The sequence below is a fragment of the Amphiura filiformis genome, chromosome 16 (genome assembly GCF_039555335.1).
Source record: "Amphiura filiformis chromosome 16, Afil_fr2py, whole genome shotgun sequence".
In the NCBI taxonomy this organism is placed as follows: domain Eukaryota; kingdom Metazoa; phylum Echinodermata; class Ophiuroidea; order Amphilepidida; family Amphiuridae; genus Amphiura; species Amphiura filiformis.
This window is the reverse complement of record NC_092643.1, coordinates 10,241,409-10,265,015: the sequence shown is the minus strand read 5'-3', so window position 1 is coordinate 10,265,015 and position 23,607 is coordinate 10,241,409. Positions and strand designations below refer to the sequence as shown.

Sequence of the window (23,607 nt, the reverse complement as noted above, 5' to 3'; positions counted from 1 at the left end):
ACATACCTTAATCTCCCACACAGGGGGTGTATATTTCATATGGAGTCACCCATTCAGGTAACTGCATTAGAAATTCACACTCCCTGCATGGAAGAGTAAGGTCATGTATTCCATTATTAAGGGGTGTATGAATTTCAACTGTAAATAGCCCATTGTTTCGTTTCACCTCCAGTTTGGTAGTCAGGTAACTGCGCATTTCGCCCATGTTTCAGTTGAATAGCACATTTTGCTTCACATTTTCAAAGTTGTATCACAACAGACCAATTTTGAGTGTAAATTATGATGCGATAGAGCTTAATTTGATGTCTACCTCTCATTCAACATTCCAACAGGGTGTGAAATAGTACCACCTGTTTCCAAAATCAATTTACAAATGGTAGTGAAGATACTAGAAAACAGTGACAAATTCATAACTAAGCAAATGTTAAGGGTATCGCCGTCAAATCAGTCGGAGCATGTCAGAGTAATGTACATCAATTATTTTGAATACCTTGATGTGGTTACTTGGGCACATGAAAGAGTTTGATCTGTGTCTGTTTTGATGCACACGTGTGTAGGATTTGTAATCCTTGTACTCCAGTAAATTGTTGTTAGAAATTTCTATTCTGTACTGCTATCACTATGGACCACAAATAGCCTCATCCCAATGGCATAGTTCAATAACCTCAATTAAACAACTATAGTGCAAAATTTGACCTCGAATTACAGAGTATGAGTTTTTGTACCCAAATTTTCAAAGGTCATTCAATGAATGTGCAAATGTATTGGTGTTAAAGAACTGTGCCCCTGATAGATGAGCATGTTGTGGATCCTAGTGTATAATACTCACTGTTGGGGCAGAGTCTGCACTAGGTGGTGTGTCATCAGTAAGATCTATCTCTACTGGAGGAGAGCTAGAATTAAGCAAACAAACACACCAATAACATGCATATTAGTGATTATATCTAGAGGCTAATCATGCAAATTAGGTTATTTCATTCGAATATATACCATGCAACAATATGCATTATCTACAAATGTATTACATGTATTATGTAGAAACTATTATGTACCTCATACATATATTCCTGTCATCTAATGTGGAGGCATTGTTTTAACTATGCCCTGAATTTCAGTCCACGTACAGCCCATAAAACGAAAGATAGTACCCACCCATTTGAATCGGCGCTAAAATAGGTAAACATTTGTTGCCATAGCCAATTGAATGCACCACACACATCCAAGAAATTGTGCTTTGGAACACACTACCAAATTGCAATAGATTGCAAAATAGATTCTTTTATCAATTTACAGCAATATCTTTACGTTCCATAGCATAAAACAAATACTGACTGCTTTATTTGGGTCTTGGTTCAAATTAAAGGCAGCCAATGGCGATGCTATGATCCTTGGCTGCACTTCAAGTCAATTTCAGAGTCATATGTTGTATGCAAGACACATGTATGCCAAAATGGCAAAAACAATTATTGCCCTCTTTGGCCACTATAATTCCCTGATTTTCTCCAATTTTCTAAGTTTCCGTGTCGGGAAAATATTTTCCCTGATTTCCACAAGTGGCTGGGAACCATGATATCTGCATGTACCAGGAGTGAAATGGGCACGTCCAAAAAGAACCAATCAACATACCTGAACATTCACATATAATAATTTTTTAATTCTTTCATAAATATTTGGGGATTAAATATTAATTCGAGAATCTTGCAATTAGCTGAATATTTCCATCCCTGGAGTACAATTTGAGTGCAGCTGATTTTGAATTCTGAAAATATCAGAGATTGTGTGAAATGGATTTTGCACATGCTTTCAGCCTACGTTGTTCTCTAAATATCTAATCAAATTATTAAGGCTCATAGCTATCTACTAAAGCCAACCTTTTAAAGCTCAGAACAGATTAACTACTAGTACATCTCAGGCTTCCACACTCATTGCACCACACACTACTGTAAAATCCACTTAATTTCGCCATGGGTTTAATTTTGCAATTTCGTAAGGGGTGTGGATTCGTGAAATTAAATACCTGCTAAAGTCAAAATTTTGCATTGAAAGTAACAGTAAAATATTCAGATTGGTAAAACATCAACAATTTGGGATTCGCGAAATAAAGGTGCTGCAAAATTAAAGTGTTTTATAGTAAACTATACAGCGAGATACACACTTAGGTCACTACCAAATTAGAGGTAGAATAATGTGTAGTCCATAGGTATGTGACCTGTTATATCAATGTTAATGTTCTATTTATTTTACTGACCTGTTTAGTCTTACACGTTGTTCATCATTGTATGACCCTGTGTAATCATCAGCGGGGGAATGAGACCTGTAAATATGACAAACACAGGCTGATATTAGGCTTTTCAAACTTTAAAGAAAATGAAAATAATACGCAAATGGTTAAGGTTCAGTCTTATAATGAAAAGGTCATGGGTGTATATCCTAATACAGTCTAACCTCTCTTTTCCAGACCTCTTTTATATGGATCTCTCTATTATCCGGCTGTGAAATCTTAACAGGAAAACAAAATTTTAGATGATTTGACACCTTTATTCCATGCTCTGAATGCTTAGAATGACATATCTATGTTGCATAAAGCACTCTAAAGCCATCTATTAGTGTTATTACCCCATGTTAAAACAATCTTTTGTTGTCACAATTTCAGTAATTGGGACAGTCAATGCAGAATACATGTAGTTCACTTATCCGCATTTTTCACTTATCTGGACAATGGTTGGTCCCATCATGGCCGGATAAAAGACTTCCTGCTGATAAGTTCAATTTCAAGCATATTTTACTGAACTCATAATTTGCTGACACACTTACTTGTAACTTTCTTGTGCGTATTCTGGACTGTATTCTGGACTAAGACTATTACTTCTTTGTGGTGATGGGGACCTCGATAGAAATCTTCTCTTTCTTAAAGGTGATCTGTAAGATAAAACACAAACTTTGTCTTTAATATTAACCATAACCCTGCCACAACCAATATATTCCAACAACTGGGGTGCCTCCCTTTCAGTGGTACCTTGGTGGGCAACACACAGGCACCTCCACTCAAACCACCCCTAAGGGGTTATTGTCAACAAGGCCCATATGGTCAAAAAGCAACAACCAGAACTTTGGGCAAAAAACACCATGGAATGTGTGTTCAAGGTTTTTGGGCCATTTACAGAACACTAGTATGATGATCCCGGAGGAATATCACAGGGGGATGTGACACAAGGCATGTTGGTTGCCCGCCCATGCCTTAACTGACTACCAGTAACCCTGACCTGGCCCAAAGTGCCTCCCGACCCCCCTCAACACACTGCACACTTACTGTCCTTGCCACACCCACGACATGTGCAGCAATCATCCCCCTCTTCAGCATGCTCATTAATTAATGTTAAATACAAGCAAATACAATAAAAGAACAAACACAGAACTATAATTCAAAGGAGACAGACATACTGTCTGATAGATTGTTGCAGACAAAACAAAGGAGAGTGTTCATAATATTATTCTTAGTCAGTGGGAGTGGTCTATTACGTAGACACATAATCTGATTCGACAATCTCATGATTTTGGGTGTCGTCTATCAGGCTGTAGACGACCCACGTCATCATGAGCGTAACACGCTCATAGAGGTGCGCGTATGTATCGCGTGGTATGTGTAGACGCAGTGCGGAATACTCGCACGCGCTAGCAGTACGCGCAACAAAAGATGTGAAGTTGTAAACAAGTTTCGTTCATTTTAGAAAAGGGGTGTTTTTATGACGGTAACTAAATTTTTGCTTTAAAAAATAGTTTACAGTTATTAAAATAATATTTAACTGACTAAGAATGAGAATAAACGATAGGAATTTTTATTTTGCCTATCCTCTCCCTATGATAGGCGACAGGCAGGTCCAATATTTTTATCGTAGTGGATACCGCGCGCCGCATCCACTACTCAAAATATTGGACCTGCCTGTCGCTCTATCACACGGTAGAGGATAGGCAAAATAAAAATTCCTATCGCTTATTCTCTAATTACCTATTGCTTGACCGTGCCGGGACCTTGACCTTGACCTCGTTCGTGACCTTATCCGTGACTTGCCGTCATTATCAGTATCTCTATTCCTACCCGCTTTGAAGCCTCTAGTTGGGGATGCATAACGCCTCGGATGCGAGGGGGGACTCGTTGACCTGGAATACCTCTTGCGATGCTGATCTCCCTTCTCTCGTCTTGTAGGAGGTTCATCATAGTCATCAACAAGATCTATCACTTCTGTAGGGGATTCTGAAACATAATTGAGAAGACATGATTAAGGAAGGTAACAAGGTTTTTGCTACGCTGGTCGGCACCCGTCGTGTTCAGCTGGCACTGACGCTGGCCGATCAGCACAAAAGAAATGATTTTCTTTTTCATCAAAAAAGACCAAAAAAATAGGGGGGTAATATTCTATGTAGCCTATTCCCGATCCCTTGCGTTCACTAAAAAGAATATGCCCTGGTACTCAACTTGGGCTAGCAAACAACACTGGAAGATACACTTGAGAAACTAAAGAAAAGAGACACTCATGTTGGGCACTTCATCAAGTGCTAAGTAAATAAATTACTATTGGTATGCATTTCTTCTTTTTTACAATGAAATTTCTATCCTTATTCAATTTCTTTCTTAACTCCAAACATCTCAAAACACTTATATTTTACAGTAGCCATAAAATCCCATGGTCTTTATAAATATTGTAAACATACAACAATGGTTAACTTACCAGATCCCATGGGTACATCGGCAGAAACTGCTGCTTGAGGGCGGTCTTTAATCATATTGAGGAATAAGGCGGCTTTTTTCCTTCGCTCCATCTGAAGGACTCTCTCCTTGGATTCATTAGCTATCTTGTTTCTAGCAGCCGTAGCTAATCTGTCTTGTAATTTATGTTTGGCTGTAATAAATCATGGTTAAGTATTATCAAGTAAGTGGAAGAAATACATTGGGAGCACCTGTAATATGTGATGTGTATGTGGTGTGATCAAGCTAAATGAGTTGTGTGTTGCTAATATCAGGGGGGGGGCGGCCAAGATTGACTGAATTTTGATGTCGTCATTGGTTTTACACATAAACACGAAAATTTTTCAAATAATTCCAAAAGTGTATGCATGTTATCAAGCACTATTTTATCAGTCTAAATCCATTGAGGTTCGACAGTGAACCTCATTGTAAGTACTGTTTTTTTAAATTTTTTGTATGAATAACACACAATACGTTATGATATATACAGAAAATTTCCTCCCACGTGTATCAATGTCTTTGTGGTGTAGTGGTTGATGTGTTCGCATGCGACGCCAAGGGTCCCGAGATTGATTCCCACTCCCGGCTAAATTATTTCTTTTTCTTCACATTCATTTTGAATCCAAGATTATTTATTTTCATGTGAAAATGTATACAGTGCACTGGGAAATATATTTTGTGCATTTTTTTTGTGTCTGTTTTGTTTACGCTATCGGCTGTTGCCGCATTAAATGACTGTCGTCTACCATCGTCTGGCTAATATTGCGATATAGCCAATAATAGACTTCAACTTCCTTTGGGTTTTTTTGTTGTTTTGAGCAACACTAAAATTACCATATATCTAGCACTGAAAGTCCAATTGTGATGGAGCTTTAGCTCTCAAAGTAACTCACAACTTAAAGACTGTATTTTGATTTTTTGTTTGTCAAACAACTCATTTTGCTTGATCGCATCACATAATACTTTTCAACTAACATATTTCTTAGTGTATACCTTTTACTTTTGTGTCTAAAATGAATATTATGTCAACCCTTGATTGCACAAGGGGTGTAAGCACTTACGGCATTGTTCCTAATAAACAACTCAGGGCATGAAATTTATCAACAGGGAGCAACTGCAGGTAAACTTTTGATGAAAAATTGTGATGTAAGCTTACCATAAGATGTGTGAAATCCAAATATTACATTTGGTCTGCCATTTTGAAAATTGGCCAACATATATAATAATAATAATAATAATAATAATGTATGTTCAGTGATTTATCGGTAGAATATGGAACATTACTCCAGAATTACATTTGTAAACTCATTCAAAAATGGTACTTTAATAATATAGTCTGACAATTTGTTTCCCTACTCACAATTTCTGAAGGCGAGTTCCTCAGGAGGAATCGGCGGTTTCCGTGACCTATCATCAGGCAGTGGCATTGGGAATGGCCTCTCTCCGTAATCAGCCGGTGGAGCATCATCATCAGGATACAACTCGCGCCAGTCCTTCGCATCCATCGTGCTTCCTTCTAAAGGTATAAACCCTTTTCTCTCTCTAAAATCAGCAGATAAAGTTTCTCTAAACGTTCTTTTCATCATCATCTGCCCTCTTGGGGCTGGATTAGTTCTTTCTTTTTCTTCCTCCGTTTCTGAATCACTACTCTCTATAGGTAAGGCACTCTTTCTCTCTAGTTCCCTTTCTTCTGGCTTCTTTGCTTTTATGGAGAATGACACTGGCCCTGAAATGATCAAAACAAAATTGTACAATCCTTATAGAGATTTGAATGTGTCACATAAACACACGACATTGCCACAAAGTAAGTTTCAGTCACACATAGTGGTCTTACTCTTTTTGGGGGAATGCTTCTTTTTTCAGTTATAGGAGAGATTTTCACATCTTGAAAGCAAGTGGTTTCACAGCACTACATTATTTATTCTATTACCCTACAACCCATTGTTGAAAATCACATACTGTAATTGGTCAAAATGTGTCACATGAAAGCACTTTATTCTGCAATGATGGGTCAAGGATTCACTGTTGAAGTGACGTAATAATCGGATTAACTACCATAGCAATGGAGTAAAACAATTTTTGAATGTATCGGGCTGAACTACAAGCAGGTTGTACTCATCACCTGTGTATGTCTGCAATCATAGATTGATTACAATACCGCTCCTTTCAAATATACTAATCTTATAGGTGCGAGTGATCAGCTTGATATGGTTCAATGCAGAGGTACCGTGTGAACGTACCAGTGCAGCGCGGTATTTTAAAAATTGGTTTACCCCATTGCTATGGTAGTTAATCCGATTTATTACGTCAATTCGATGGAGAATAACAGTTGCAGGGTAACACATATAATTCTATACAGAAAACCAATGCAACAGCTAACATATGCCACTCAATGATTTCAGTGAAAACAACATTATTGCTTACCTTTCTTGACTTGTGACAAGGCATCCACACTGGCATCCAAATCACCTACATCTTTCCCCATCTCCTTCAAGTAAAGTCTTTTCTTTTGCATATAATAGGCATTGAATGGATGCCAGGGAAGAAGAAACTCAAATCGTTGGTCTGCTTTGGAGCGAACGCTGGCTTCAAAGTCCTCGCCGTTCTTGGCTACGTACCTGGCCAGCTTGTCAATGATTGGTTGGATGTCGGGAGGAGGCGGAATGATGTTGGGTGCTTCCACTTTACTGGAGAGACAATGTGAACAAAATCATATTGTGAAATACATGCTGTACATATCATTTGTGCTATGATCTATTCAAACCACAATCCCAGTCTAAATTGTTTGAACACTTTGACTTGGGTACTTCAAATGTTCCCATTCCCCAATTTCAATGTCATAATCTGTTGATATGGTCATACCCTCCATAGACACGGAAAATACTATTTTTGAAGCCAACTCAGTATTCTTGTTTGTCCGATTGGTTTTATTCTTTGGTCCCATCTTTGTATTGCTCAATTATTAATGTTACGTGATTCTCATATCATAAGTGAACCACTTTTATTACCACTTTTCAAAACATGGTCTTTCAGCATATGTTAAATACAATCCAACGGTAATTTGTTTCGCCTCGAGTTTGGAAGTGAAATCGGTGCCTTTATGTGATTGTACGCTGCACTTGTCCTGAAAAAAGCTCTGCAGATATTCCAAGCAAAATACACACCCATATCACTACCCAACTCGAGGTGAAACAAAGTATAGTTTACAGATTTTGAGAATCTACATTGTTTGTTTATGGGTTTGGATTTATTGTTATATACTGTACTTTACTACTTACTTGTTTTCTGAGACAGGGGGAGATGCACTACTGTGAGGTGGCGGTACCACATGTTGAGCTGCTCCTATGGTACCAGTCACAGACACAGATCCTGCTATAGGCATAGAACTTGTACTGGGGTCCAGCAGAAGAGGAGGGGGAACCGAGGTATCAGGTGGGACTGATACAGGAGGGGGGATTGAGGTATTAAGGGGGAGTGATACAGGAGGTGGCCCTGTTGTAGGAGGGAGCCTTACTGTGGGAGGGGGCCCTGTTGTTGGAGGGGGCCCTGCTGTAGGAGGTGGCACTGTGGTATTTATTGGCACTGTTGTGGAATGAGGAGGTAGCGAATGGCCAGGTGGTGGTGGAGGTGGTGCTGCCATAAAAGAGGGGTCAAGGTAAGGCATGTATGGCGGCCCAGGTACACTAGGTTCTGTGGAATAGAAAAAATATTTAATATGATTAGACTTTCATATGTGGGGCCTGTACACAGACTACAATCTCTTGTCATTTACCTGTTAAGTGACCAATCAACACATCTAAGTAAGGGAACAAACCAAAAGATCGATGACGTCCTATAAACGTAACTAGTTTCGTTTCTCAGCCGACCCCCTCCCTCCCTGCCAGAAACGTAATAATGAAATGTTGAAAATTTTGACATAATAATAATGACACATTCTTCAGACCGATGTTTTTGTACAAACGTAATCGAGTATTTTTAACCCCTAAACGAAACTCGTTTATAGGACGTCATCGATCTTTTGGTTTGTTCCCTAAAATCAAAGTGAACATTTTTTTCTTGACAAAATTTTTACTTTATAACATATATCAATATCTTTTTTAAAGTTTTTTATTTTTTCGGTTTTGTAGTGTCCCTGGACCTAGACCTAAATGCTAGGGTCATTCATGGTAAAAAAAAAAAAAAAAAAAAAAATTTCAAGATGTTTTGTATTTTTAATATGAAAATTGATAATTTGTTTTCATGTCATACTCTATTAATGATTTCAAAATGCAATCTTTTTAGGTCAACCATGAATGATCCTAGCATTTAGGTCTAGGTCCTGGGACACTCCAAAGCCGAAAAAATAAATAACTTTCAAAAATTTAATTTCTGAAATTTTTTCGAAAATTTGGGGGTGGGACTTTACTCAAAGGTGGGACTATACTCGCGTCAGTACGGTACTTTATTTTCAACACAGTATAAATTACCAAAATCTCAACAATTCCAGTCAAATATCTTCCAAAGCATAGAAAAGGGCATAAAAATCTTGAGAAATGATAGAAATAAATTGTAAAATGCAATAAATTGCGAAAATTTGCTGTATTTGTAATTTCTTCTTGGTTTAATATGCAAATTAGTTCGTTGCCTCCTACTTGCTATTTTTGTAACCAGATAAGCTTATTATAACACCACGAATGTTAAACAAACAGGAAATTGCAGAAAATTTCTGGAATTTCGTTCTGATTTATTTGATCGTTCCCAGAAAGGCAAAATGATTTCTATGACCTGTCTAGACATCTTGTTCACTGTTTCATTTGGTTTTTTTTTCTTGAGGAAACAAAGGAATTGCAGGGCTTCAAGCCAGCCCTTGTAAAAAATATAAGAGCAACAATTGGACATTTTGTATGCAAATTAGGACAAATATAGGACAGCTGAAGTCAAATACAGTGGATATCAGAGACCAGTAACTATTGTTAAGAGGAAAAAGTCCCAAAGATACTTTCATTTTTGCATGATGTGTACATCATTTTGCACTGGTAGGATGACTATGAATAATATACAGTACTAATAAACTATAATGAAAGACAGAGATATTTATCGCGTCTGATGTCATCTGTCAATCAAATTCGAGCATGGTTTGTTTACAAGTGTCGTGATGATGACTTGCTGAACGTGGCGGTATAACCGGGCGCATTATTGTTAATTTTGCACCTTTAAACATACAAACCATCTCAAAAGTTAGGTCTTTATAGTAGGAAACTTTCTTTCGCGAAGGCACCATGTCAACAATGCCTAGAAAAGTTGCTTTTTGCCTTGTAAAAGTACGTAATTTTTCGCCATTTTCTGCTATTCCTTTTCTTCGATCGGCACCAGATAAATCGGCCTTTCTTTATGCGGAATTCAAAAATATAGTAAATAAAGGGCCGCTTCAAGCCCTGGAATTGACAGATTGCCAATATATTAAGAACTAGATGAGAGTGAGCTGAGAAAGATATGATACAACAACTAATATTAAGTAATGTACCAGTTGAAAACCTACCTGCTCCATCCGGGGGCGGTGGCGGAGGTGGTTGAAGCTGAGATAACAAATATGGGTTGACCATTCCTGTATTAGGGTCTAAATACCCAGCAGCCACTAATGCCGCAGGGTCCATGTACTGCAGCAGGGTCTGTAGGCGTGGGTCCATGGGATAACCAGTACTTGTTGTGGGTGTTGGAGCTGTGGAATACATTGGATCAGTACTGGTGTCTGTTGGGGCAGCTGATAGTGGACCTTCACTGGCTGGAACCTGCAGATTGATATCAAAGAAATGGGCATACGGAATATACATGATTAGTACTGGTGACATTATAATCATAACAACTTGTCATCAATGAAATGTCTGACTGACTTCTACAAAATACTATATTAACAGTGTCTCTTACTTTGTACCAGACTTGTAGTATTGGGGATCCGCCTTGAGTATGGTACGGGTCCCGGACCATGAGTACGGATACGGGTCCCAGGTCATGAGTACAGGTCCGGGTCCCGGACCATGAGTACAGGTCCCAGGCCATTATACGGGTACAGGTCCCAGTCCCTGAGTATGGGTACAGGTCCCAGTCCCTGAGTATGGGTACGGGTCTGAATTCAAAATAGGGCATGAGTATGGGTACTCCGAAGCCATGGGTACCAGTACGGGTACTGGAATTGGGACTCGAGTACGGGTACAGGTACGAGTACGGGTACGTGAACTACAAGTCTGCTTTGTACACGTTCCCTTGGTTTTCATTTTGAGAATAGACTGGTTAAACATGGGTCGATAATCAAAAATGAACCATATTTTGATAAGATCTAGATCACTGAGATACATTTCATCACTATCGACCCATGCTGCACTAAATAGCAAATCAGTACAGAAAATTAAAATCTGAGAAATGCATTATGGGAAGTGTAAGATATCTTCTCGGCTGCATGCCATTATTAATGCCTTCTTATAAGGCAAAAAAAAAAAAGGTTTGTCTCAAAGCTCACAGGAAATTTAAAAACAAATGCGAAATGCGATTTTTTTTTTTTTTTTTATTCCGACTAAACTAAAAATTTTTTTTTTTTTTGAAATAAAAAAATTCGCATTTGTTTTTTGTCAAATCGTGGGATTTTACAAATGAGCGCGCAAGCTTTAAGACGACCCTTTTTTTTTTTTGGCATAATTTACCTTGGCTTCAGTAGCAGGAATAGGTACCGCCTTGGGTTTCCCCAGTAGACTTGGATGTAAGTAGCCGCTATTTTCATTATCATCTTCATCATCGCTATGATGGCTACTACCGCTATTGCTTCTACTTCTTCTTCTCCTTCGATCTGTAATTACCAATAGGAAATGAAAAAAAATAAGATCTATATTAATCAAAATGGATCAACAGTCAAGGAGATTATTGAAGCTATAATGGTGTCGGTCAAGTCATTCAACATAGAATCAGCATCAGATGCTGCATGGCTTTTGGTTTGGATAGTGATGTTGGCTATTTTATCAACTTCTGCACTATCTTGCAAAAGACAGGACTTAAATTATCCCATACTGAATTACAACTCATGGGACCCAAATGAGTGTATAAACATTACAAAAGTCTGTGCATGTATCATAAGAAAGTCCACTTTAAAATCAAAATTTGTAAGGTGCAAATACCTGTATACTATTTTCACGAATGCTACACCTGCAGTTATAACATGTGCATGCTACCCAGTCTATAATATTAATGAGGACAGGGAAAATGCGCGAAGCGCAAAAAGCGCAGAAATTTGCACATTTTAGGTATAATTGTATATTATAGATCCAACCGCAAATTTTAAGAATTTCCCAAAATAACCATTTTCAACTAAGAATCCATAATGATCTGCAACACAATCGATGTTTAAAAAAATATAGAAAATAGACCGTCGCAAAAAAATGCAAGAAAAATAAGTAAAAATTTACAAATACAAACTTTTTGTGGAGAAAATTCACACATTTTGGAAGAAAAAAACGCAAATTGCGCCTTTTGCTCTCAAAAATCACACATTTTCCCTGTGCTTATACATGTATTAATAGCTCAGATATGTTTGTTGTCTACTAGTCACTCAGTCTATCAATGCCAAATGTTTTGGACAACAAATCAATCAGCAGTGGCTGTCAAACCAGCATTTGAAATGCTACCAGTTATACCTCTGGTCAACTCAAATGCAATCACATCCACAGACAGACCTGGGAGACAATCACTGGTCTGCAAAATTGCTGTCCCTGTTTGATCACAAAGCAATTTGTGTCTCATGCAGATTTCACAAAAGGGCATATTCCATGCATTTTTACACTGGATAGCTGTGTATTTTGTTAACAGTTTGATATGATTTTGCAGAGTGTCCTTTTTTTAGACACGAGGGAACTCTTATTACTGGTTCTCACAGATGTCCAAACAAGTTGCCAAAATGCATTCTGTACTAAAAGTTAACATTTTCCCGCAATAAATTTTTTTGCGACATGCCAATTTTGTTTTTAAATTTGCAATTATACATGTCCTTACATTGACCTGTACACAAAAGGAGTATAATTCACAGATTGCTATTTTAGCGGTAGCAGCTGGGCACGCAAAAAGTGTGAAAAATGATAAATGTAGCACGAAAATTTCCACTTTGACTGTATTTGATTATGAGCAGGTGCTGATGTACACGTAGTAGGCTGCTAATTTCATTTACACAATTTTAAGGGGGTACTACACCCCTGCCCAATTTTGTGCCTATTTTTGCAATTTAATCAAAAATTATAGTTCTTTGGTGACATAAGATATGTATATTATAGGGGCAAGGACTACAAATGCTACACTGGAGTTACAGTCAAAAATAAGGGAAAACCAATATTTGATCAATAAATCAATAACTACTTGCCTTGAGTTGCTGAATTTTCAGTGCAGTATAGTCCTTGCCCCTATAATATACATATCTTATTTGTCACCTATGCGCTATAATTTTTGAGAAAAATGCAAAAAATAGGCACAAAATTGGCCAGGGGTGTAGTACCCCCTTAAACAAAGGGCGTACAACATCCACATTATTCAAGGAGGAGATATATCCCTCACATGCAAAATTAAATGGTAAATGCAATATCTAAGTGTATATACATATAGATTTTGCTACCTGGTCCTACCAATACCTATTGTATTTGATCATCATAATTACATTCAGTGATTTGTGCAGGTGGCCTTGGCCTACAAAGTACAAAGTGTTGACTTATTCACTAATGAGTTAAACACACCATTTCCACCAATTAACTCCAAATAAAGTGGTCCAATTGTGAGGAAATGATATGGAAAGATTCAGTGTCTGTCTGCAAATGAATGGTATACATTGTTTCAAGATAAGCCCAAACTAAGACAATGGATCCCGTAATGGATTAGTGGAAAATAACAAAGAAATACATTGTCGGGCCTTACATAATTTGTGTATGTTCCTTTGATCCCTGTGTTGCCTTCAATCGGGGGTGGGGGGGGGCTACTCAAGTTTGGTTTCGGTAGGAGTGTGTCGCTGAGAATTTGAAAGTGGACCCATCAATATACTGTACTAATTTTTCAAGAAATTTGGACCCATCAATATATCAGGAGTCAAAATTTTTGGTCAAATTTAGATTGAGGCAAAATTGGGCTATTTTCCAAAAAAATTGAGAAAGTTTTGAAATAAGAATGGAGTACCCACCAAGCCATCATTAGACCAACTTCATGCCTCAGAAGCATGGTATGAAACAAATCTGCATTTAAATTCTCACAGAAATTATAGTACATAACCTTAGAGACCAGTCAATTTTCTTCACCTACATTGTAAGTACCCTAATTTACTAAATACTGTAAAATCATAACTAAACATCTTATGGCTAAAACAAAAGAATAACAGCAACCTTTTATAATCAGACATTATTCCGTACATACATATTGTATAACTTGTACAAAGATTCCTGTCATTTGATTGACAAATTACAATTGATTATTTTGGGTATATTTAGCATCAGCTGCAAAAAGGCTGGTGCACTCCACGGCTTCAGCTTCAATGCATTCATGTGGAAGCATTGCATGCTAATGTCTCAACACTAATAAAAGTAAGTGTAGCATTCAATTTTGTGTGATGCGGTGACCACCTTGATACACAAATTACAGGTGCAAGTGTTTACTTCTAAAATAATTAGGCCTATCTTTAATTTAAATTTATTTTGTGTTACAATGATTTATGAAATTAAGGGATCTAGAATGAGCGTTTATGGCGTTTCGACAGTATTTTTTGTGAGACATGAGAGCACCTCAGATGTATCGAATTGCATTCTGAATATGAAGCATGTCTTTCTGATATCAAATAATTTTCATTTTTGAAATTCACGATATAATACAAATTTTATGACAAATTATTAAAATTTGATATTTTTCAAATTTTTGATATATAACAGTCCTCGAAATAAATTTTATAAATCTAATGATATATTCTTTAAGTGTATGTAGCTGGGAGGAAAAGCCGACGATCAATTGAAAATTTTGACCTTTGAAGATATGGATTTTTTTCCCAAACAGACCTATTTTTTTTGGTGTTTTGGGGAAAAAAATCCATATCTTCAATACGAAAGGTCAAAATTTTCAATTGATCGTCGGCTTTTCATCCCACCTACATACACTTTAAGTATAAATAATCAGATTTATAAAGTTTACTTCAAGTACTGTTAAATATCAAAAATATCAATTTTAATGATTTGCCATAAAATGTGTATTACATTGTAATTTCAAAAATCAAAATTATTTGATATCAGAAGGACATTCTTCAGTATTCAGAATGCAATTCGATATGTCTGATGTGCTCTAATGTCCCACAATAAATACTGTCCAAACGTTCATACCCCTTCCCTTAAGTGCAAGAAAAGAAATTTATATACAGTGTAGGCCTACAAGTTAAATATCAATCAAAGAAACATACATTCAATGGAAAAAATATTTTCATGAGGTGAAAAATACATGTATAAACTGTTTCATTCAACTTGGCAAAGCCTTGTTGAATGGAACAGTCCATATATCATCTCATAAAAATATTCTTACCATTGTACTCTTAAACATTCAATATTTGTATAATATTCATTCATTTTCATACCAGCCTGTTACTATACTCCGTTCAGTACCGAAATAAGAACACCGGCCAATATCTACTGAATAAACAGAGATGACACATCAGTATTTCACCTGTTGCAACTGAATTGCACAGTTCACTGCTTCAATGTTTGATCAATCCTAGATATTTAGAAATCAGCTGTTTAGTACTGATTGTAGTGCTAGTATTTTGCTGACACATCCCAATACCTGTTGTAACTGAATTGCACAGTTCACTGCATCAATGCCAATTTGTTTATCAATTCTAGATATTTTGAAATCTGCTTGTTTAGTACTGAACGTAGTATAATACTTGAGTGGAATATTCCATCAACACTAGAAGGTACACTTGACTGGTCAAAATAGAAGCTAGTCAACATTTATGATATTCTATTAAATGACTCAAAGTAATTGGATCTCCTTGATGATCTTAACACATTTTTAATTAAAGCAACATTGAAATTGATCACTAATGATACATACATAACATTCATCCGTATTTATACCAGCCTTCCGACTGCTACAATAAATCCGCATGTTGCTCCAAGTCCTCGGATGACTACAATATTTTTAAAATGTATGCGCAGATGATGTACGGTGTGCACGCATATACATTTCGCTGATCAGCTTTATACTCACATTTGAGTTGGTCAAACAGGTAAATTTAATTCATTTTTCACAAGTTAGTCTGATAAAAATAATAATATTATTATTAAATACCTTATTTTTGTGTGATACAAGAAAATATCGCACTCGAGACCACTTGCACTCATCTTCGAGTCATCTTCGACTCATGCAATATTTTTCTATCTTGTGTAAAATACATTCTTGTATCACTCTCAAATAATTCAATTATATAATATTTTAACAAATACATACAAGCTCTTTATAAAGCATGATTTGATTTATTTTAATGATTATATAAGCCCCCTAATAATATAACATAATTCATATCGGCTGATGCCACGATACTGTAACAGCCAAGTTACACAGCTGTTGGAACCGGCCAACACTAAACATTCTCATCCATCAGTACACAGTTCTTGAACCCCAATACACTTGTACACTCATAGAATAACCTTTTCAAGTGTTAGGTACAAAAACTCATACTCCACAACTTGAGGTCAATTTTTGAGCTATCAATGTTGAATGGATCTTAATGAACTCTGCCATTGGGGATGAAACACTGAGCTCATAAGCTCTCATGGTGCAACATAGGAACTTGTAATATATCGTACGCAGGTGCATTTCCAACATTGTGCTTATATTGCCGTCCTTTTTATCATTCACTGGGATCCACAACATGCTCATCTATAAGGGCATAATTCTGTAACCCCAATACATCTGTACATTCATTGAACGACCTGTGAAAATTTGGGTACAAAAACTCATACTCCGCAACTTGAGGTCAAATTTTTCACTATGATTGTTTAATTGAGGTTATTGAACTATGCTATTGGGATGAGGCCATTGTGGTCCATAGTGATTTACATGATTAATCACCAGTAAGAAATACAAACAAGACTGCTAATGACAGCAACATGAAGCACTATATTTCATTTGAAATGCTTGTTGCCTTCATCAGCCTAATTCGTCCATTTGTCTGGGTTAGCATTTGGTTCATTACACAGATTGCAATGTTTGTTTGTGTCATTACAAAATGCAAGAATCATAATTTTCATTGACTGCGTTTTGATTTTAACATAGCATTTTAGACTATTATTTTTAGCTGTACAAAGTTAAAAACAGCCATTTTAATTTTTTATCCCAGAGGTTAATTGAATTTTTGACAGAAATCAAAATTTTCTTTTTAATCTAAATTTTGGATGTTGTACATTATTATTGAACAGTTTTAACAGTTTTTATTACTATAATACTTCCTTGCTATCTTCACCAAGAATACAGAATTACAGATATAAATTATGATTTTATTTATTTGTGACAACCAAAATTAAAGGAGTATATCATGATCCTAGCATCCTCTTGTTATGATTTTTCAGTAGATATCCACTAAAAAAGCTTATTCCCACAATTTCAGTTGATTCCAATTGTTATGCATGATTATGTGTATTAAACTGCTCCATAGGCCACTGTGTTGAATTATGTTCTGGTATACCAGAACGTAATTCAAATTTGTCGATATCTTTGCTAAACGAATTAATCTGCAAGAAATTGTTTGTACATGAGCAGCCAGAGGTTTCCAATATAAAATTCTCAACTTTTTTTGAGAAAAGTAGGGGCTGTGGATCACAAAATGTTCCTTTGAGGAAAATCAACAAATTATGTTAGTGCCTTAAACCCTAATCAATCAAAATTTGTATACCTGAACAGAGTAATAACCAAGTAATAAGCATCCTATACCTAATGGAAAGTTCCATGAGCGGTTAACCCACTGTAATATAAACCCTGGACAGAGATACTATCCATCATTTGATATCCTAATAACACACAATTACTTCCCACCACAATATATGTGTATGCTAATGTTTGTGTCTAGGTATATAGTCCGCATCAAATTGAACAGGTTTGTTCATTCTTAATTCAATATATTTCAAATATTTCCACGCATATGCACATACTCTTCAGTCATGTGTAGATAAGATTCAACGATATGTTCTGAAATGTGCAGATAAGATTCAACAATATGTTCTGAAATGTGCACAAATAAAAGCAGCGCCAAAAATTGACTTTTTCCTTCCATCCTCCTTCAGCATTATGCAACACAATGATCTCACTGCCAGTGACATACTAGTAGTCAAAAAACTTCCATTCACTAATCATATCGCAACATTTGACCTCAAGTTGACGGGTATGAGTTTTTGTACCCAAAACCTTCGAAGGACATTCTATGACTGTACTGACATATTGAGTTTAATATGTACTGACAAATGATTGGGATCCTAGTGTTGGCACAGGTGGTGTATGACAACGATGTATACACATTCCCTGTATCCCATGATAAACATTAGCAGCATAATTCACTCAAAGGTCAATGCACTCTCGTCCAAATGTCTCGACATCAGCTCTCATCATCTCATATGTAGCGTCTTGCCTCAGATATATCATGTCTCATCTCGGATGTACCGGTGTGATATTCCAAGTCCGAACTCGGCCTACATAATCTGCTTAGTCCTTCCCATCTGGTGATGAGGTTGGGTTACCCAGGCAGAATTAACTATTGAGGTTGAATTTCACTTTACAACGATCATGGTCAAAGAGCTGTTATAAATGGATAGGGACTTTGTATAACCTCTTTTCATTTGACCTACGTGCCGACATCTTTAAAATTGTTGGATATGCTAATTAGATTAGATTACATTACATTAGATTATAGATTGGGTGTGCATTGGTGATTGTGCTTATAAAAAGCTCAAGAAACATGGAACAAAACATTCAAATCCCATCCAGAGAATTATAACAACTGCAAATGGTGATATGTACACTGATGCATGGCCACAAATGCAACCAGCCCGACTGAAGCATGAATATTAATACACCAAAAAATGTATGGCAAGAATTTTCGCACTGTCACGTATGTCAAAGTTCACATTTCAATGTACGAACTATGAACTGTAGTTAGGACAACAAAAATGACTGGTAAGCAAGTCTATTGACCTCTGAAGGTCAAGTCATCTGAGAAAATAAAAATGGCATGTTTCATATTGAGAAAGTGACAAGCTCTAATGACGTTACCATGCAATGAACAAAGGTATTAATAATTAATTAGGTAAAACCAAATATGGAGATATTCAAAAGTATGCTAATTAGAAGGTTCAAGAAATCAATATACGATCATGGTATCCAAAATTATGTAAATGAGTTGAAGAAGGTTGTAAACGTGAACATGTATAAGAAGTTCACATCTACCTATACTAGAAAATCTTATTCTCATCCAAATTACTGATGCTGCACTTTCATTCAAGTGAATGAACAAGCCTTTAAAGAAAGCAATGCAACAAGTGAAGTTTGATTGCTATTGTTAACTTTGCTGATAAAGATCGTTCAACTGAAGCCAAAACAGCCATGCAGCATTTTTTCCTACGGAGGATGACTATATTGAAACTGATATTGGTAGAGTTTCAATGATGAAGCAATGTAGCAATGTTTGACATTTACGATTGACGGCCGTAATTATTGTAGCCTAAAGCTCTGAATCTGTGTAATCTATACACTAACTGAACCCTTGGCAATTGACATTCCTAATTGCAATGTTATTACTGAGGAGCGTGTCCATGGTAGAGTAATGATGTACATGTAGACCTTAAATAGTCTCTGATAGCAGAGATGATAGCAAGGAATCCAATGCAAATCAGGCGGATAGAATCTTGATCCCTCCATAACAGTCTGCTTGTTTATCAATTCAATGCACTTATGAAAAGAGCGGATAAGAATTCTTTTGATATTTGCCTCCACCATGTCTGAACCAGGGGGAAGAGGAGGACCTCTTGCACCAAAGTCAAAGACCTTAATTCTAATACCACTCTGCTCTCTTACAACTTTCAATTGCCTCTGGGCAAGTGCCATATTCAAGACATGCCAAAAATGGAACATATAAAACTCCCTGTATATTTGGGGTATAGGCCCTATAGTTATTTTTTAGCAAAGAGGGTCTTGAAGCGTTCAGGACTGGTTAGTACGCTGGGATTATAAATCATCACATATTTTTCCAGATCACAAAACCTTTTCCATAGCATTGAAGCATATGAATATAATTTTAGCATGCACGGATTCCAGTAACATCTGACTACCGCCATCTGGCCCATCCCCATTCCCGCCTCCAGTCACGCCACTATAGTGCAAAAACAAGAACGTGCTCTTACACTTGTTTCCCACGATAGTAAACAAACAACTACATCGACGAGAGGAAGTCAACAAACTTAGAAACATCCCGTTTTTAAATGTTATCATCTATACTACCAGGTGTTTATGTCTAGGAAGGTGCTGGATAGATACACCTGGATGACGCATATATAAAGCCCGTAGCCTTGGCCAGCCCCTATGCCTGGTATCACCATGATCACCTGATGTAATCTTGTAAGGCCACAGGTAACATATTACAATCAGATGCTTCCATGCTATGGAAAATTACTGACTTTTTTTTGATCTGGAAAAATATGTGATGATTTATATAATCCCAATGCCTAAACCCTTGACTGATTAGATTGTGAACAAACCAAGCGTGATGTCTGTCCTGCAAGAAAAATTGAATCAGGAACTTTACAGCAAATACATGTGATGTAATCAAGCATATCAAGTTCAATATCCCCAAATAAGTCGGTTTAAAATAGGCGAAAAAAATAATGTGTCTCAAAGCTGCCATACGTTCGTTTTGCGATGCACATTTGTCGTGGGGAAATAAGCCAATTAATCCCCCCCCCCACATTTCCTCTTTTTTTTTACAAAAGCCACTGTGTGCAAATAAAGCCAAAATCCAATTGGAAAAATTCTAAAATCAAAAAAAATTATTAACACCACATAACCTTGAAATATTTCACTTGAAAAGTACGGTACTATTGGTAATCACTCAACCACAAAAATATTACAAATTGGGTATTTTCCCAATTATTTTGATCTACATTGGTATCATAAATGGCCCTATACATGTAGTTGTCAAGAGTTAAAGAGGTACACACTCAATTAGGTTTCTTTCTTCTTCTTTTTACCTTAGATTCTTTCAAGCAAGCAGTGGATGAGTACCAAAATGTGGTGATTTATTTTATATCACAATCGCTCTCATGAATCTGTGTTGATTTTCATTAATTTTCAATGTCTACACAGTTAATAAATTTGCCCGAATCGAATAGTTCCTTCAAAATTCATTTATAAGAAGTAAGGGCGATTTTCTCAGCGAGTGGATGGAATCCAAGCCAGACCACCATGCTATTTCTAACTTCTGTCTGAATAACATTTGTACAACTTATTTCCCTTGATCAAGACACATCTTGTTTAAATTTCTTTTATAATAAGCACTGAAGGGCATGCTGTGCAAATTTTTTTTGCAAAATTGAGAAATCCAACAAATTCTGTGATTTGATAATACCATATTATAACTGAACACATTCCTGGATCTGTGCTCTGAACTATTTAATTGGTTCAGTACTCTTACATAAAGCAAATCTAATGGGATAACCAAACCAACATTTGAGCTATCAGTGATCACTCAACCGCAAAATTGCAAAATGGGTATTTTCCACTGATTTTTATAGATACATGCACATCAGTATCATAAATGGCCCTAAAGTTATCAGAGTTACAGAGGCACGGACCCATCTAAGTTTGGTTTTCATTTCTTTTTTATTAATTACAGTTACCTTGATTGTAAGCAAGCAGTAGAGGAGTAAAAAAATCCTAAATAATTTTGTTACATATTTTTCAATATTATGGGCCAGTTAGACAACTTTTTTGGGACACTGTATACAGCTTGTAGCTCCAATTTTGTGTATTGTGCTTCCTTGTGTCCTAGCAACAAAACCAAACACCTGAAGCCTGTTTGCATTGAATGAGTTTGACACATCAGATACTATATCAAACATGTTGTAATGCAGAACACAAAAAGTTTATGCAATTCAAAAAAATTTTTTTTTAAGAAACAATCCTTTGAATTGTATGCCATATGTGATACTAACTTCTCTGTGTACTGACACACTTGAAAGGCAAAGTGTTAATCATCTCCTAGAGATATGGAACTAATATCATCAGTTTATGCGGTACTTTTGAATTACCTAGCAAACACAAAACGTTTTCAAAACCATTCGCAAAAGGTTAGAAAGGTTGCCAGAAAACGTTTAAATGTTGATTATATAAAGGGTACAAAACATTTGAATAACATTTTAAACACCCTTTTAAAAATTTCTACAAAACATCCTAACATAACAATAACATTATTTATAAAGTTGACAAATAATGTTTGCAAGAAAAATATTTAAAATAACATTTCGACAAATTTTTAAAATGTTGGTTGTTTTAAATCATTTTCATGAACCAACATTTAATGTTACTAAAATGTCCCTTCCCCCAAAAAAAATATATTTAAAAACATTTTTGTGTTTGCTGAGCAGCAGCCATTCACCATGGATTTAAAAATTAACTTTCTTGTTTTGAGACATCTAGTTCCCTCAATATGACACCTGCATGCACCAGTTTCCATTACATTATCGGTGGTATTGTCAGGGACTGTCTTTTGGAATTTGCAGGAGATCATTAAATAGTTCTTCTGGAGCATTCAAGGCAGCCCTCGAATTAAGGATCTGAAGGGGCACGGCAACTTTTTTAGGGCAAGTTGATAATTGCCGTGGATTTTCACTGAAAAGGCGAGGCAGCACGGCAATTTGTAATATTTCAAAAGGGCATCAAGGCAACTGTTGAAAATTTGAGAAGGGCACCAAGGCAATTTTTCAAAAGCGAATAGATGCATTACCGTCAGCTGAATTCGACACCAAAGTAAAATTCGACTCTCAACTTTACACTAAAACTAACCTGATTGCTTAAAATTAAACCTACTTTATAATACAAAACAATCAAAAATCAACAGTTTAATTTACTTAAATTTTGCGATCCCTAGTTCTGAACTGCAAAACTGCCTGGAAACAGCGATGAAACAGCTGTAACTTTGGTAATAATATTGATCAAATTCGCCGGGATAAAAACAATTTCGTGCAAAACATATCTAGAGATGGGCTCACATGTACAAGATAAGACGATACCGGAAGGGTATCGCCATCGGTTTACAATGGGAAGTCAATGTTTGATAATCGAGAGAATTGATTTGCCCAGCACTCAGATTTTGTTTACGACACGAGGTCGAGGAAGCTTAGTTACTTAACGGTGTTTCTGATTGGTCGATAGTACGTTGAAGGTATTTCTCTGACCAATCGAGAAAATGAAGTCAGATTTCTAGCAACCAGATAATGTACATTTTGTATAAAAGCCGATGTGATTGGCTGAATATGTAAGCTTACGTAGGGGTAATGAATATTAATTCACAACAAACTATTGTGTATACTGTGATTGATAGCTGGGTTACGATGCTCAAAATAGCGATCGTGTTCAAGATTTTCCATTTAATTTTCCACAATTTTGCTGGGATTTAACCAGTACTTGTTAATGATTTTATAATGAAGGGGCAGGGCTGGCCGGCTAGGGCACCCACGGCAACTTCATTTAGGGGCACGGCAAGTGACTGCCGTCGGTAAAAGACATATTTTGAGGGCATTGCGGCAATGGGGGTGGGCACCCACGGCAATATGCCGTCGGTGCGGTGG

The 23,607-nt window shown here is 36.5% G+C and overlaps 1 protein-coding gene across 1 annotated transcript in view; it reads right to left on the bottom strand.

Moving 5' to 3' along the window:
- Positions 1 to 2,284: 2,284 nt before the first annotated feature.
- The window catches only part of LOC140135529 (splicing factor, suppressor of white-apricot homolog), a 41,497-nt gene continuing 20,174 nt past the window's right edge, over positions 2,285 to 23,607 (bottom strand). The window contains exons 6-14 of the mRNA XM_072157066.1: positions 11,419 to 11,561; positions 10,263 to 10,512; positions 8,023 to 8,434; positions 7,169 to 7,431; positions 6,105 to 6,470; positions 4,728 to 4,898; positions 4,007 to 4,252; positions 2,815 to 2,919; positions 2,285 to 2,314 (exon numbers count right to left, since the gene is read on the bottom strand). Coding sequence (XP_072013167.1) covers positions 2,909 to 2,919; positions 4,007 to 4,252; positions 4,728 to 4,898; positions 6,105 to 6,470; positions 7,169 to 7,431; positions 8,023 to 8,434; positions 10,263 to 10,512; positions 11,419 to 11,561 — 1,862 coding nt within the window. The 3' untranslated portion in view covers positions 2,285 to 2,314; positions 2,815 to 2,908. The remainder of the gene's footprint in view (positions 2,315 to 2,814; positions 2,920 to 4,006; positions 4,253 to 4,727; positions 4,899 to 6,104; positions 6,471 to 7,168; positions 7,432 to 8,022; positions 8,435 to 10,262; positions 10,513 to 11,418; positions 11,562 to 23,607) is intronic.